Here is a 17,373-nt window from a genome sequence, read left to right on the forward strand (position 1 = left end):
ATAGGTTACTTATTTTACGAAAAACGACAGAAACGCGGACAAAGTTGTAGGCAACAGCTAGTATAATATCATCATCATGGTTGTGTTTTGGTTTGAAGGGTGGGATATGGCAATTAATTTACAGGGTACAGAGGAATAACACCTGAGTCCTCAGGAATGGCAACGCACGGGGGGTATCATGGACGAAACAGTATAATCTGTTATGTCCATAAGTACTTTTCGTGCCTATAGGCAAGGGTTATTACTTTCCATTAAAGATTTTGCAATTCTTTGTTCTTAGCTATTGATCAGGTGGGTCGTCAGCTTGTTTGCCATTCTAAATTGCATAAAAAAATTTGATTTTTTAACTTTTTTGCTATTTGTGAGTTTCATAGCAAAACACATAAAATTTATTTCTAAATGTTACCGAAATTCAATAAAAAAAAAGAACAATTTTTAATCGTCAATCGTAACAATTTTATTCAACAATATCCATATAAAAATATATTGACACATTTTCAGTAGTTATAAAAAAAACATTCGTGAAAATCGGACACTTTTTGGCGGGAAAAGACAAATAGATTATCTACTGTCAGTTTTTTTTTTATTTTAGGTACATAATCTATTAAGTATTTATATTGATGAAAATTGTCTATGACATAATTACACATGATGAAATAAAATAGTCTATGAGAGCAGTGATTTTCAATTATTTGTTCTTACAGATTTAGTATAATGTACTATAGTTATAATCTAGGTTTTTCTCAAGTAGGTATTGCTTAATATAACCAATGAAATTGAAAACTAACCACATATATATATAGATCCTATAATAATAATATAGTACAAAAGTTTTTTTTTTATTTAATTTTTATCTAATCATATTTTCCCGCCAGTTTTGTCGGTTAAAATAGTTCAGTGGGTCGAGTCTGTGGTGGCATTCTCTAAGTTTGGTCAGCGAGATCTGTATTCTGAGAACCAATATGATGTAACATTTTAATAATGTACAAATTATTAAAAATTTTGTTTAGATAATCCATAAAATAGTGCTTACAAAAAATTTTAAAAGTTACTTTCAGAGATAAGTAGAGAATGGCGGCACAGCAGCGATCACAGTTTTAATGGTGGAAAATTTCCATAAATTCCAATTATTTCCGTTTCACATTTACTTTTTTTTTTAGTTATTTTTTATGTAATCTATAAAAAGAGTAGTTCAAATTATTATTTACTTTTTTCAATAATGTATTATTGAAAAAAGTTTTTAAATGTTTTTTTTTTTAATACATTAATAGTAAAGCAGTCATCGATAATCACAACTATATATTTATTATAAAAAAAGAACGAATTATTATACATAAAAATTGTAGAAAAAAAAATACCTTTTCCCCCCGTTGCATGACGTATATTTTGAGCCATTTTCATTAAGGTATCTACGTAAATAATTAGCCATAAATCGAATAGTTTAATTTTTAAACTTCTTATTATAAATACAAGCCTTACTATTATAATAAAAGGCCAAAATAGATGACAATAGAAGAAATATTACTTAACACTAATTTGATTTCTTAAAACTAGTCCCTCTATATCTTTATCCCTTGTCATTTACAGGTTAAAATATTTTAAAATTAAATGGAAACTGTATTCATAATTTTACTATCAAGTATATAAAATGATTTATTATATTGTAATTGTTAGCTTTAATCACGCGCAGTGTCGCTCGTTACACAGCCTTGAATAAGAGCTCCTGTCGAGTTTAGTCGGGCGTCCTCCAATTTAAACCGTAAATAAAACCAACATGTACATACAGTATGACTCACGGTAGTTATTCAACATTTTTAAAGGATCCTTTAACTAAATAAATCATATTTTAGAATTTGAGAAATTTTATTATTAATTTATACATAATATTTATACTATATGAATTAATTAATTGTCCAATGCTAAAGATAGGTCTCAAACCCCCCCCAAGGGGGAGGTTTATGTTCAGCAGTGGACAGTTAAAGGTTATAATAATGCTATAATATTGTGACAATTCAAATCTTAAGAGTATTCGTTTTGTATAACCCGTCGAGTTCAATAGGCTTTTCAGGTAGACGGTATACAGTTAAATTACTGATGTATTTATCTGGGTGGGATATACGAAGCAAATCCAATTATGATTCGTGTTTTTAACACCCCCCACCCCCAATGGTAAATAATAACAATATTGATATGGCAAATCGGCCGTTCTTGTTTAAGTAGTCTTATTTAAGTAGTTTGGTACTGGTTAAAAAAAGTATACAATTCTGTATAGAGTCTAAGTACTCGGACAAGTAAAGGAGTACGTTTACGAATATTAAATTACACTGGAGTACTTTTTTAATTGATTCACTGTAGTTATATAAAAATAACAAAATGTTCAATAAACTAAACTTAAATCTTTAACCTTTGGTAATTGGTAATGTAAATATGGAAATGCAAGAATAGAAAAATTTATAATAAACACAAATGTAGTATTCCAGTACTGTATATACTCGAATCATGTATTCGAATACCGTATATTCTTGTTTCATATATTGGAGTACTTGAATATCCAAGCACCTAGTAGGTATTCGAGTCAATTGACTTTGTACATCACTAGTCGGCAAGTGAAGATCTAAAATGGAACGAAATAATGCAGAAAAGCATGCGACTTTTTATTAAATATGCTCTTCGACTTATCAGTCATTATCAGAGACTTTTTATATATTGTTACGTACATTCATCTGAAGATGCTCTTACATAAGAGATACGTTGCATTATTTTCGACCACACCTATGTCAGATTCCGATTTTGTATTTTGCAAAACCGCTTCATCACTGACATTGTTATCTTTAACTGTCTCAGCTTGACGATCATTTACTGATACAATGAATTTATTTTTATGACCTTTACTATTTATATGATCCAGTTCATTCTTTTTAGATATATGAACATTGCAAACGTCGCAACGGAATCCATTTTCTATTTCACACACTTTGTTTAACGATAAAAGTGTATTATATTTCGATTTGTGCTTTTTAGCCATTACATGCTCAATTATATTTGTTTTGGGCACTGGTACGTTGCAAACTTTACACATATTAACATCAACGGTTGACGTGACTTGGTAATGACTTTGTGGTGTTTTTTTTATTTGTTTATCTATATTAATATTTGTTTTCGAAGCTGCTCCGTTGGACGTTAAAGCTTTACATGGTTGCGAGAACATCAGCGCTGTTACATCAGCGCTCGTTTCTGGAGTGTCACGTGAAGTTGTGCTGTCCAATTTCGTTTCATTGTGGTTTTTTAAATGTTTCTGTCCATTCTCGTGGCCAGCAATGTTGTGGGTGTCAATATAAATGTTGCAAGGTAAACAATACTGCTTCCCTGTTGTATTTTTTGTACTTTTTAAGGATATAGATGAATTCGTACTAACCGAATCACTGTTATTGGATCTTAAATTTGCTAAATCATTATTTTCTTTCTCGTAGTCAGCATACGTATGTAGTTCTGAATCACTATTATGCTTTGAATTAAGTTCGTTTGATTTCACATCTAATTTCTGTGTAATATCTTGACTGACACAAGTTTCAGATTGTGTTGGCGTATTAGTTTTACTTTGATGTTTCATACCATTTATATGAGATAGTTCATTCATGTTAGTTATATTTACGTCACAAACACCACAATGATATCCATTTGCTATCTTTTGTAACTTATTAATTAACAACAGTTTATTATATTTTGACGTGTGTTTTCTTGTCGTGACATGTATTGTTACATGATTAATTTCGTTTGGTACTAAAACGTTGCAGACTACGCATTGCAATTCAGTGACTCCTTTAATTTTCCTCATATGATAATGTATACCTTTACCGGTTTCACTTCTAACTAAATACTTTTCGACAGCGGCTTGTTTTTCTAAATTAACTTTATGTTTTACACTGGCTTCGTGTACCTTCATGTCTAATTCCGTATATGGAATATATATTTTGCATGAAGAACAATATTTTGCAGTGACCATTGCCTTCTTGGATTCTAATTTATTTAAGCATTTGACAGCATTATCTTTGTGGTCTTTACTACCTATATGGTCTAATTCATTCGTATTAATTATATTTGCGTGGCAAATATCACAAATGAATCCATTTTCTATTGTTTTCAATTTGTGAGATGATAAAAGTATATTGTATGTAAATACGTGCTTGACTGCAGCGATGTGTTCTGTTATATTCACAGTATTGTTCGGTACTAAAACATTACATACTCTACATATAACTTCATTCATATTTGGCGTTGCCCTCATCTGATAACGTACAGATTCGTTTGTATCGATTGGATATTTTAGTACTGATGTTAATATAAGATCATTTTTTTCAATACAAGTGTCTGTATCATTATTAATCAGTGAATTATCTGAATTATTCTCTCCGTTAAAGTTGACGGTTTTACGTGGGATATCTTTGAATGAATTATTAATGTCATTAATCAAACACTGGTCTAATGCATGTTTGTGGTCTGCACTAATAAAATGATCGTGCATTTGAAGGGCATATATTAATTTATTGCAAAGTATGCAGTGTGCGTGCCACGCTGACATCTGAAACGATAGTTTGAATATTAAATTTTGACAGCTACATGTTATGTGACTACAGTCACATGCTACATGACTATAGTTACGTAACAATACTGACTATAAACATGTTTCATGACTACACTTCATACACGACAAATAACATGGAGAAAACAATATTTACACAAATCTAATTTAGTTAGGGTTAGTAAGTAGATTAGAGACACATTCCGTATTAGATTCTACAAATTTTGTAATAATAAAAAGTATTTTTCGTAAAATAAAATATAATGAATTCACAGAAAAAAAAAACTTCAACGAGAGAATAGATCATACTTAAAAGTTGTCGGATCGCAGAAACCGAATAAGACCATGAACGAGTCTGTTTAAAAACAGATTTTTTAATGTAATCCGCCATCTTGTGGTGGCGGCCATTTTGACAATATCATAATATTGAGTACTGCTACCAGAACAAAAACTAGAAAATTTGCATACACTTTATGCGAAATTTCTAGAATTGTTTCTAATGGAATGATCTTCCTACTGAGGATTCCTTCGAGACTGCAGCGTTGGGTTCTTCAAGGGCCTATTAAGCATTCTTAAGGATTGGCAACGGGTATGTGACATTCATGGTGTTACAGGCGTCCATAGGTCACGGTAACCCCGTTTACCATCAGATGGACCGTATGCTTGTTTGCCACCATTGATGTATAAACAAAAATTCAGCTGGCAAGATTTGACCTAACAAAACCTAAACTTAACCTAAAATTTTTCATGTAAAGTTAAATGGATACAAAAAAATATTTGAATCCTTCCTTTACTCACTGGAACCTGTCACTTTTTTTTTAATTTTCGTACATAATTAAGATATATGTATACGAGGGATATCATGCACCATTGGTATCACGGCACACACTGTAATGCCCATTCATGGTTAACGGTAGCGATCACCCCTTTCCGTCAAGTTAGCCGTAAGCTTGTTTGGCATTCCAAATTGTATATATTTTAATAAATAAATATTATAAAATTGCAATAGGTGTAACACCTTAATTTTCAGGAATGGCAACGCATGGGGAATATCACGGGCGAAACAATATACTATGTTATGTCCATGGTATTACTCATGTCTATAGGCGACAGTTACCACTTTCCATCAGGTGGCCTGTCAGCTTGTTTGCCATTTTAAGTTACATAAAAAATACCGTCTGATCACAAAAAAGTTAAACTTGCAATAGACAGATATTTAAAATATGTTTAAATATCCCATTACAACTACTTTAAAAGTAAAGCTAACGTTTGTTTATAAGAAAAAGTTTATGTTTAGAAAAAGAAAGGCTGTCTTATAAAAAAAATAACTACTATTCAAAACTACCAAACTACCAAAAACTACCATATCACCTTTACCACCACCACTATACTGGTAATATCGCTACTATATATATATATATATATATATATATATATATATATATATATATAGTCTTTATTGCACTTAAATAATACATGCGACGATTAGTTTAACAACTTGTTAGCAAGGGAGGACTTATCTCTGAAAGAGATCTCTTCCAGCCAACCCAGTGTTGTTAGAGATATTAAATAGATTAGATCTATATATAGGATTTATTTGGATATTACTGACGATTTCGATATCTTTCATACCTATCTGATATTAACTTTTATCTGGTTCTTCAACTCATATATAGATATTACAACTATAATATAAAGATATTCCTATATATTACTACTACTACTACTACTAAATTACAAACAACAGAATACTCGTCAAAAATGTAAAATACATTATGCAAATTGTAAACTGCACTTCACCAACTTAAATTTTTTAATTTAATAATTTTACCATTTCTATATAATCGAATTGATGTAAATCAATTCTGAATTTTGGATCGATGGCTTCCTTCACTTATATGATCAATTTCATCCATTATACTTATATCAATTTGGCAAACAACACAACGGAACCCAGTGGCCGACTTATTTACCTTATTGGTCGATAAAAGCGTGTAGTATTTTAACTTGTGCTTTTTGGACATAATATGTTCGGCAATATTCATGACCGGTACGGAAACATCGCAAATTTTACAATTAAGCGTATTAAAGTCCGTCGTTAAACTCATTTGGTAATGGGGTGATGACAATTTATTTGTTACATCTACGTCTGTATTATCTACTTTTACACTGTCTACTTCTGTGTCATCTACTTTAATATTATCTTCTTCTGTATTTTTACAAAACTTTTGTAATGGTATATTTGGGTTTTTACACGTAGCTCTTTTATAACCATTCTCTTTACATAACACAACATTTTCTAAATGCTGCTTCTCCTTTTCGTGGCTAGGGAACATGTACGATTCCATGTACATATTGCATGTTTCGCAAAACTTTAGTTCTATCATATTACTTGTATCTATTTCCAAATCTGAGGGTGAGCACACTGTTTGTAATAAATTCAAAGAGCAAATTATTATGTGCTCCTTATCATAACGCTTTAAATTATTCAAATGCCGCTTCGTTCTTTCATGTTTAGCCAAGTTGTGGATTCTAACATTTATATTACAGGGTTGGCAAAACATCTTTTTTATTGCGTTTGCATTTATATTCACAGACGAAGCCACACTGTTCGAAGAAGTTTTATTGTGAGTTAAATTTTTCAAAGGCCACTCTCCCTTCTCGTTGCTAGCAAAATTCTGTGCATCAACGTTACCGTTACTATTATCTAAATTCGTGTTTGTATTTACATTCACAGATGCAGTACTATTAAAATTAGTTTCATTCTCTTTTCCACTTTCCAATTGTTTTTCTTCGTCGTTATAATCAAGATTATGAGTTTCAATATTATTATTAGATGGTTGAGAGAAATTTTGTTCTGTTAAATTGGTCATTTTATCCGTACTTGTGGATGGAGTAATGTATGTTATTGCATTAGTGAGCATAGCACTTTCAATATGTTGCTTTCCTTTTACATGGTCTGCAAATGTTTGGAGACGAATGTCAACATTACATATTTCGCAGTATTTCTCTTTTGTCAAGTTTGAAATCTTTGATTTGTTACTTTGATGATCTCTGCTATTTATATGGTGCAGTTCCATCTTATCAGCTATTATAACATCGCATATATCGCATTTAAAACCGGTTTCTGTCTTTTGTAATCTGTTATATGATAATAGTGTTTTATACTTTACTGCGTGGGTACTACCCATTTTGTGCTCTGTTAAATTTGTTTCGCATAGTGAAATTAGAACTTTGCAGACTTTACATACAGCCTGTTTTTGATTTGATACTACATCAATTTGGTACTCTTCAGTTGGTAGCAATTGGTCTGCAGAAATCTGTGGCACAATTGGAGGTATTTCTTCATCTGTTTCATCATCGGAATCTGTCTCATTAACGACAGAGTCATTTGAAATTATGTCTTTATTGTCACTGCTAATAGAATCTTTGCGGTCAGTGGAAGTTTGTTTTAAGTGCTTATTTATCTGTTCTACACAATTTATGTTTGCATTCAATGATTCAATTATATTTATATTGACAGAATCAGATTCATTCTTTTTTAAATTTTTCAAATGACGCTTTCCTTTCACGTGGCAAGCAAAGTTATGCGCATCAATATTTATATCGCATGCCATACAGTAATTTTGTTGTGTTGAATTCGTATTAATTATATTTGTTTTCTTAGACGTAGCCGCGCTTGTTCTACTGAGCATAACATTTTGTAAATGGAATTTTCCTTTTTTGTGACTGGTAAAATTGTGAGTATCAATATTAGTGTTACATAAATGGCAGTATGTTTGTGCTACTAGATTTTTATCTTTATTCATAGTCATAAAGGAAGTTACAGTTTGGGAATTAGCTAAATGACGTTTCCCTTTCTCGTGACCAGCAAAGTTCTGGATATCAATGCTAACGTTACATTGTGGACAGTACCTTTGTTCATTTAAATCTAAAGTATTCTTAACATTGCTTTGATGAATTCTACTATGTATATGATCCAATTCACCCTTACAACTAACAATAACATCACAAGTTAAACAGTTAAAACCATTTTTTGTCTTTTGTAATTTGTTGGAAGACAAAAGCGTTTTATATTTCACTTGGTGGTCATTTCCCATTATATGATCTGTTATATTTGTTTCATGGAATGGCATTGAAACTTTGCATACTTTACATATAACACCTTTTAAATTATATTTTGGACACATTAAATAATTTGTGCTTGGCAATAATTGTTTTATAGGAGGCTCTGTTTCGTTAACAGATTCTTCACCATTATTACCACCACTTGTGCTAGAATCATCTGAACATTCTTCATTATCAATGTAATCCGAATTGTGAGAGTCTATAGAGGAATTTGTTTCTAGAATCAAGCAATTATTTAATGCAAGTTTGTGTTGTGGCGTAATAAAATGATCATTAGCATAGTCTGTATATATATTGCATAATATACAATGTATGTGCCATGGGGAAGTCTGAAACAACAGTTTTTAAACTAAATTCCAGGCACACTTTTACATTAGTATAGCCATATGTTTGCAATATATAATTTAAAAATACTGCCAGACATATAAAATATTATTTACATTATTAAATTCTTTATATTTTCGTTATTTTAAAAGGAAAATTAGAAATTATATTAGGCTGAAAAATGTAAATCCTATAATTTTGAATCCGTGAACTCAGCTAGCTACTAGAGTAGACTACCTTCACGATTTTACCATAAAAGGAGTTCCAATCTTGTATCAATCTCTTTTACCATGATTAAGCCTGATTTAGACTTCTCTTACTAAGTTTTAAAATGTAATTTCAGTTTATAAAACAAAATGCAGTAACTTGTGTGTGTGTGGGTGCGTGTGCGTACGCGTGTATGCTCGAGTATGTATGTGTGCGTGTGTGGTGCTTGCGTGCGTGCGGGTTCAAATTGCACTTGCTCTGTGCAAATCCACAATCTTGCAGCCTATGTACTTCTCCATATCAAATACTATGAATATGTCAAAATATGAAGAAAACTGGTTGATGTATCAATGAGCATAAAGGTAACAAACACACACTCACTCAGATAATGGTGGTTTTATATACACGGTGCCAGTAATTGAAACAAGCAAGCTGTATGTGCGAACAAAAAGCAGGATACATGCTCCAAGTTAATTGTATATCTTATGAATGGTAATAAATGCAGTAAGTACAGTCTCGAGAGATAAGTATTTAATGAAAGATGTCTATCAATATTCAAAATTAATATAACAAAGGTCGCTATAGTTGCTATCTCACAAATAATTAAGATTAACTTTAGAGAAGTTTTCCGTCTGTATCAGTGCTTTAACATAAACAAATTTTATCTTTGCCTTAGTATACGGAAATAGGCGATATATATATATATAAAACTGAATTTAATTTTAAAGTCTCTCTCTGTAAAGTATTGAAGTAGATTTCCAATAATAATTTGTTGTTGTTTGAAATGGCGGTAAAAATTACCTTAGCAGACTTTACGTAAGCTTCCCAAATACCACTCAATTGGAAATTTAAATTTCAAAACATTTGGTAACAGTCTTACAACTTGGAATCTTTTCTTTGCTATATTCAAAAGCCTTGCAGAAATTAAAAAAAAAAAAAAGACTCACCTTATTCGATCTTATACAATGTTTGTCGTACAATGGCATTGAAATATTGTCCATATGTTTTTCACTTTTGCAGTGCGCTTCTAATTCTGTATAGTCAATAAGATCCCGGCACAATACACAAAATGTACTATTAGAATCATCCATGAGTGTAAAACCGTGAAAATTTGATATATTCACTTGTAAACGATTATCGTCTACGAATATATGTAAATAATCTTCGCTAACAACCGACACTTTACCTTGTCCATTCAGTTTAGCATTAACATTCTCAAAATATTCCTTTAAAATTTCCAATTCTGGATCTGCATCATAACTGTCGTTAGTTATACTACTACTATTATCTGATTTTGGAGTAATTTCATTACGATTTTTTCTTTTGCGTGTTCTTTTACGTAATTTTATTGTTTCTACATTATCATTAGTTTGTTTAGGTTCATCGACTACAACCTCACCATTTTCCACATTTAAGTTACCTTCTAAACAATTGTCTTCTGTGTCGACAACCGTTATATTATTACCTTTGTATACCATTAGTAAGTCATGTAGTAAATTATCTTGTTTTAGACATAAAGCATGAGAATCTGATGTTTCGTGATAATTTTTTTCAATAATTGCAACTGGAATCGAACAAGACTCACAGAAATAAGTAGACGGATCGTCTTCACAGGGCGGCAAATCAGGTACGTTTTGAAACATATTTTCCCTAATCCTTTGCATTGCTAAATCTGCTATTTCCAAAAACGTTTTGTGTTTTAAACTGGCATTGTGTGATTTCCAGTAATTTATTGGAATGTTAAAGTTACAAATTGGACATTTGTACGATTTGATCAATGATGTGTCATCTGAAATTTAATTTTATATTATTTATTAACACTGTGGCAATTATTGGCAAAATCCGCCTTTATGGGCAAGACCTATGTATAGCAGTGGGCTTGTGGCTGTGGGGCATGGGCTGATGTGATGATATTAATGATTATTATTAATATTTTTCTCCAAAAAAACTGAGAGGATATGATACAAAAGACGAGACAGAAGAGATTGCTTAGGGACGAGATGTTAAGCAACTCTACTTAGCACCTTGTCCCTAAACAATCTCTTTCTGAATTCCTTTGGATAGACGCCATTGAGAAAAAATTGGCTAAGTGCGAATTGGATTCATGCACTATGGACTCCACGCATATTGTAAAATTTTTATGGTTTAATTACTTTACGGTTTTCGGATTTTCCCTTATGTTGAACGTCATTGTTTAAAATCATCATCATCATCACATCATCTTTTAATTGTCCACTGCTGAACATAAACCTCCCCTTGGGGGGTTTTGCCAGTATATCCTGCACTTGGAAAGTGGATTGGCAACCACAGTTAAGCTTTAGAAATGTTTTAAGAGGGATGCTGCTGTCCATCCCTCGCACTCCCTTAGTCTTCTCTTACGACACCCACGGAAAAGGAAGGGGTAGCCTATTCTATGCCGGACCACACGGCCATTAACATTATGTGTTATAAATGGTATTTTTTTATACAACTTAGAATAGCAAACAAGCTGACGGTCCACCTGATGGAAAGTGGTAACCGTCATGTATAGACATGAGCAGTACCATGGACATAACAGAGTATACTGTTTCGCCCATGATACCCCCCATGCGTTGCCATTTCTGAGGACTCAGGTGTTATTCCACTGTACTCAGTAAATTGACGCCATATCCCACCCTTCAAACCGAAACACAGCCATGCAAACACAACTGCTTTACGGTTGAAACACGAATGGGACAGACGTACCCAAGCAATCGACTTTTGTACAAAGTCTCCCTCTGCGAAAATGGCTTTTATACCAGTAAGTGAACTTATCCCAGTCACATGCATAAAGCCAGGAGGAAAGGGATTGTTAGGTTCACATCTCTACAAGGTTCTCCTTGGAAACCATCATGTTTAATTCTTGGCGAATTCATTATGGTAGGCCAACTGACCTGCATTCATTCTCACCTATCATCTTCCACTGGTGCCCCGTCGGTTTATACCGATAGCGTGAAGGGGCTTACCATTCCATTTTCACCAATTAAAAACATGGACAAAGCCACAAGTATAAAGTATAAAAACTCACCCGTTTTCGTTGCGCTGTCGTCTTGACCTCCATTCTGGGTATGTAACCCACTATCTATTTTTCCCGCCAATATTTCAACACTGTAATATTGTTTACCATCATTGATACTCCATATCGGTAACGGATCACGGCCTCTATTTAAACTTCTTTTAATATAATTCATGTCGATAAAGTCTAATGGTATAGTGTAGGAAACTTCATCGCTCATTTTTATGGGGAACATAGTTGCTAGAGTTAGTACTGGTTCTCGTCAGTTTACATTTTAATCTGAAATTATATTTATAATTTTATTATTCTAAACATTTGACTGTTTCTGTAATGGATTAACTTAATGAATTCCCAAAAAGGGGTTTTTTTTGATGGGTGAAAATGGTATGGTAACCCCATCTGCGCTAACGGGATACGTTGGCGGGACACGAGTAAAGGATGATAGATGAGAATGAAAACAGGCCAGTTGGCCCATCATGATGAATTCATCAGGAATTAACCATGATAGTTTCTAGAGGGAACCACGAGGAAGCGACCTGGTTGGGTATATATATTGCTAGCAATAGGATTCTCAGTCTCCATTACTAACAATCCTATTCCCCCCAAGTAATGGGGACTAGCAAGCCCTGTCAGGTCGAACTCCACGTGGTGCCCGCTGGAAACCATAGTGGTTAATACTTGTTACATTCATCACGATGGGCTAACTGACCTGCTTTCATCGGTCGACCTGGTTGGGTATATTGCTAGCAATGGAATTTTTAGTCTCCATTACTAACAATCCCTTTCCCCCCAGTATATACCATTAGCATAGGCATGGTTAATATTCCATTATCACCCATTAAAAAAAAATAAAAAACCTAAATTGCTAGTAACTGTAAAGGTTTCTTGTTCTTGTTGTTTAATTCCTAATGAAGTTATCATAAATAAATAAATCAAATCAGCGTCCACATGGTTCCCCCTGAAAACCATAGTGGAGTTATTATTAAATTCATCACGATGGGCTAACTGCCATGTTTTCGTCATCACCTAACATCCCTGGTTGGTGGCCTGCCATTTTATTTTTTTTATACATCTTAGAATGGCAAACAAGCTGACGGCCCACCTGACGGAAAGTGATAACCGTCGCCTATAGACATGAGGAGTAACATGGACATAACAGAGTATACTATTTCACCCATAATATCCCCCATACATTGCTTATATATATAGCATAGGCGGGGTTACCATTCTTATATTATATAACCCAATAAACAAAGCAAGCAGTCAATTGTAAAATCAAATTTCAATGCATTGTTTTGATATGTAATAAAAGCATATTAGTGACCTCAAAATAATTGTGATACAGGTCTGAAGATGATACCCAATAAATTTAAATAATATATACATAAAGCTACATTTTTAATGAATAACATAGACTATATTATTTTTTATTTATTCATTAGTACAAATATGTGTACATGGCGGACTTAATGCTAAAAGCATTCTCTCCCAGTCAACCATAGGGAAGTGTCAGAATACTCGAATGCGGTACTAGTAATTATTGACATACATACATACTAAAATTAAATACATAAATGAATAAATATATATAAATAACAAATATACTCACACATATATGACATATACTATATTGTACATGAAATTGAGAATAATATAAAGTATTTACTGCTTGGATAAAGTAAAAAAGTGAGCATGAACATTTTTTTTTAAAGATGGTTTAGGCGGTAGTCTCTTATTGGTATCAGGAAGTGAGTTCCAGAGTCGTGAAAAATGTAGAAGAAAAGAATTTCAAGGGAAACCAGTATGGTGATATTATACTAAAAAAAACTAACTACCTGTGTCAAGCTGGAGTGGGTGAAAAGTAAATATATAATTTCACTAGCCGTTTTATGTTTACCCATATGAATAAATAAATAAATTCTTTTATATGAAGAAGGGGGACGGCATTGTTAGTAATATAGACTACCAGTCCTATTATTGGGGGGAAAGGGATTGTTAGTAATGAGTTCTAATAGCCCCATTGCTAGTAGAATACCCTCTCAGGTTGACCTCCACACAGTTCCCCTGGAAACCATTATGGTTAATTCTTGTCGAATTCATCATGGTGGGCCATCTGACCTGCATTCATTCTTACCTATCATCTTCTGCTGGTGCCTTGTTGGTGTACACTGATAGTGCAGACGGGGTTACCATTTCATTTTCAACGATTAAAAAAAGTCCTATTGCTAGCCTAACACCCTATCAAGTCAACCCTCATGTGGTCCCCCTGAAAACCATTGTGCTGAGTTCCTGGTGTATTCATTATGATGGGGTATTGCTTTTCCATTTCACCTACCATTCCTCACTAGTGTCCCGCCAGAAATACCGACAGCGCAGGCGTGGTCACCATTTCATTATTATCAAATATAAAAAAACTTACCTAAAGCAATGGTAAGTGATAAAGCTATGTAACGACGTAATATGTAGTACAACACATATATTAAAACTTTTTTTATTGAACTAGATGTTATTTTGCAAAATTAAATTCTATATGAATAAAGAAAATACAATTTATGTAGGTACGGAATACCCGACCAAAGACTAAAGTGGGTAGATCTGTACATAAAAAAAAAGTACAAACAGTTGATGGCGGTTTCTTTTATAAAACGATGAGTAGTTAATAAATCTATACCAGTCCATGAGTATGGTATTATAAGGCAGAGATATAAAGAGACAGTCCCTAGTAAACATTTTAGATAAAAACAATATACCTAACGAAGTATATTATAATTTTATTTACCTAAAAGTAATTTAGATATCTTCACACTGTGTGCCAAACATCATGTTACATTTTAGTAGTATAGTCGATATGAAATTACTTTTAATAATACAAAGAAAATGAACACAAAAGTAAAGAAAAATCTAAAAGAACAAAAGCAAATAAAACAACAGATTATACAAAATACAGCGATAAAGCATAGATATTTATAATTGTTCTGTGAATTATTAGTCTTTGGTAAAAAACTATAGATATGGTTGACATAGATACAGAGAATCATTTATAGATGATGGATGTGGAGTTTTATAGGAGACATAAATAGAGGATTCAATTTGTTAAATGTATTTTTCTCCAATAAATGGGCCATTGCGATTTAATGAAAAAAATACAAAATTATTTCATGCAAGAAATTTCAATAGCTAAATCGCTCGTCAGAGGCAACACCATCGTTTATTTATAATTACTTTTAGATGTTAAATGTTTAAGAGCATTTTACCAAGTTAATGATTTATATAAACAAAAATATAAAAACTGACAAAAAATAACATGGGATTACAACTGTTTGCTTATGTTATTCTATATTCTATACTACAGGAAATATACTCTACCGAGTACCCGGCGCAACGCAATGATTACTACATTTTTTCATTATTTTTCAGTTCAACATCAATCTGGTCTTCCTTGAAAACTATGAAGGGTAATTCATGGGGAATATTACTTTTCATTGGTACCTTGCCAAGTAGGGAAAGTTAGACCCCATAACTATTGTTAGGTATGGGGTCTAACTACCCCATTGCTAGCAAAATACCCTATCAGGTCAATATCCACGCAGTTCTTCGTGAATGTGAGCATGTTACCTTAATCCTCACCTATGAATGTCTGGTGCAAACTTATTGCATTGAAACTGCTCAATGATTTAAGCCGGTATCCACAATTGGACGTGTTTGCCAACAACTTGCTGAAGTTTCATCGGATGACCACAAAGTGTTTGTGTTCTGAGACTTAAGATATAGATATTATTATTGTTATGTGATTTAAATGTAAATTATATTATTACATTTAATTATACGTATGTATTACTGTACTGATGCTTTCCTGAGTGAACGTATTGGGAAACTGGAAAGCTCACTTAGTTGATGAAATAAATAAATATATAACTCTGGGTTACTCTGTTTGAGTCATAGATTGCTATTTGCTGTTCTATTGCAGTTGTTTTATTTAATTGTTTTTTATATAGTAATATTTTATGTATTTTTTTTTATATTTCATAGAATCACAAAAAAAATTATGATCAGTCCCATTCATGATCCGTACTCGACCCAAAGGTCCCCATGACACTTGCGGCGTTTCCGTCTTGGATCGCCAGAGATATCCTTTGAGCCAGATACGAACCAGAACGGCGATCACGGCCCGTATCCGCAATGCGCAGACTCAACTCTCTTATAAAGGATTTTGAACGGGAACGAAGATGTAAGCTGGTTCGAGAATCTTATACTTTGAATGTTTGATTCTAGCCGCAGTTTCCGTGGCCGAACCAACCACACGAATCGTATCCCGCAGATGAGACACAGCAAACGTGCTCACGCAAGTTGCATCCCATATCAAACAGCGCCCCCTCTTCCAAGGCACCAAAGTTTGACCATCAGGCCATTTCCCATCCGACCGATTCAGACCAGGTGGCTCCAGTACACAAGGGATATCACTACTACGTGTATGTTTATATATTTATTTATGTATGTATTTATTGTATGTATAAATTTATTTATTTAATATATTATGTGTATGTTTATAGTATTAGGATTTATCAAGTATTGCTTTTTTTTTTCTCTGTTCAAAAATGCACCGCCTACGTATTTCTCGGTTTGGTTTGTTTTGTTGAGAACACTATCCGGTGTTAAATCCGCCAAATGTACATAGAATTTTACTGTACATTAAAGTTTAAACAAATAAAGTATGTAAGTAACTAAGTAAGTAACTATGTAAGTAAATAAATAAACAAGTAAATAAATATATTATTATTATGACAATAAATGTGATGATAGATGAGAATGAAAAAGGCAGGTCAGTTAGCCCATCGTGATAAATTCAGCACGATGGTTTCCAGAGAGACCACGCGGAAGTCGACTAAGGTGTCCAAAGATTAAAGAGACTATGTCTAAAGATTAAGCCTGCTAGTGTTCCGCCAATGTCCTGCCAAATATGTATATCGACTGTTCAGGTAGGGTCACTGTTTTATTTTGGCGTATTAAAAAAATATCTTGCCAGAGTCTAACTACTAATATCGCTGACAGAGCCCCGTCTGCTAAGTTTTTTTGTTTATTTCTAGTTAGATACCTAAAAATA

The 17,373-nt window shown here is 32.9% G+C and overlaps 1 protein-coding gene across 3 annotated transcripts; it reads right to left on the minus strand.

The window, feature by feature from the left end:
- Positions 1–427: 427 nt before the first annotated feature.
- On the minus strand, positions 428–15,218 carry LOC113520877 (putative uncharacterized protein DDB_G0282133). 3 transcript variants are annotated; one of them, XM_031911844.2, is made up of 5 exons: positions 15,052–15,218; positions 12,285–12,551; positions 10,186–11,027; positions 6,411–9,036; positions 4,440–4,579 (listed from the first exon to the last, which is right to left on the minus strand). In XM_031911844.2, the coding sequence occupies exons 2-4, from the start codon at positions 12,505–12,507 to the stop codon at positions 6,439–6,441; spliced, it is 3,663 nt and encodes a 1,220-aa protein (XP_031767704.2). In that variant the 5' UTR covers positions 12,508–12,551; positions 15,052–15,218; the 3' UTR covers positions 4,440–4,579; positions 6,411–6,438. The 3 variants fall into 3 exon arrangements, with proteins under 3 accessions (XP_052748105.1, XP_031767704.2, XP_031767705.2); XM_031911845.2 differs by lacking the exon at positions 15,052–15,218 and adding an exon at positions 14,692–15,037; XM_052892145.1 differs by lacking the exon at positions 6,411–9,036 and having other exon boundaries at positions 428–4,579; positions 15,052–15,209.
- Positions 15,219–17,373: the final 2,155 nt, after the last annotated feature.

Source organism: Galleria mellonella, unplaced genomic scaffold (assembly GCF_026898425.1).
Source record: "Galleria mellonella isolate WM207_F2 unplaced genomic scaffold, CSIRO_AGI_GalMel_v1 utg150, whole genome shotgun sequence".
Lineage (NCBI taxonomy): Eukaryota > Metazoa > Arthropoda > Insecta > Lepidoptera > Pyralidae > Galleria > Galleria mellonella.

Excerpts from the sequence above, each read along its gene's own strand:
- LOC113520877 (XM_031911844.2), bottom strand. The coding sequence starts at position 12,507 with ATGTTCCCCATAAAAATGAGCGATGAAGTTTCCTACACTATACCATTA. Across the intron at positions 11,028-12,284 it reads CGACAGCGCAACGAAAACGG|ATGACACATCATTGATCAAA; the intron begins GTGAGTTTTTAT and ends ATTAAATTTCAG. Across the intron at positions 9,037-10,185 it reads ATTGTATAAGATCGAATAAG|ACTTCCCCATGGCACATACA; the intron begins GTGAGTCTTTTT and ends CTGTTGTTTCAG.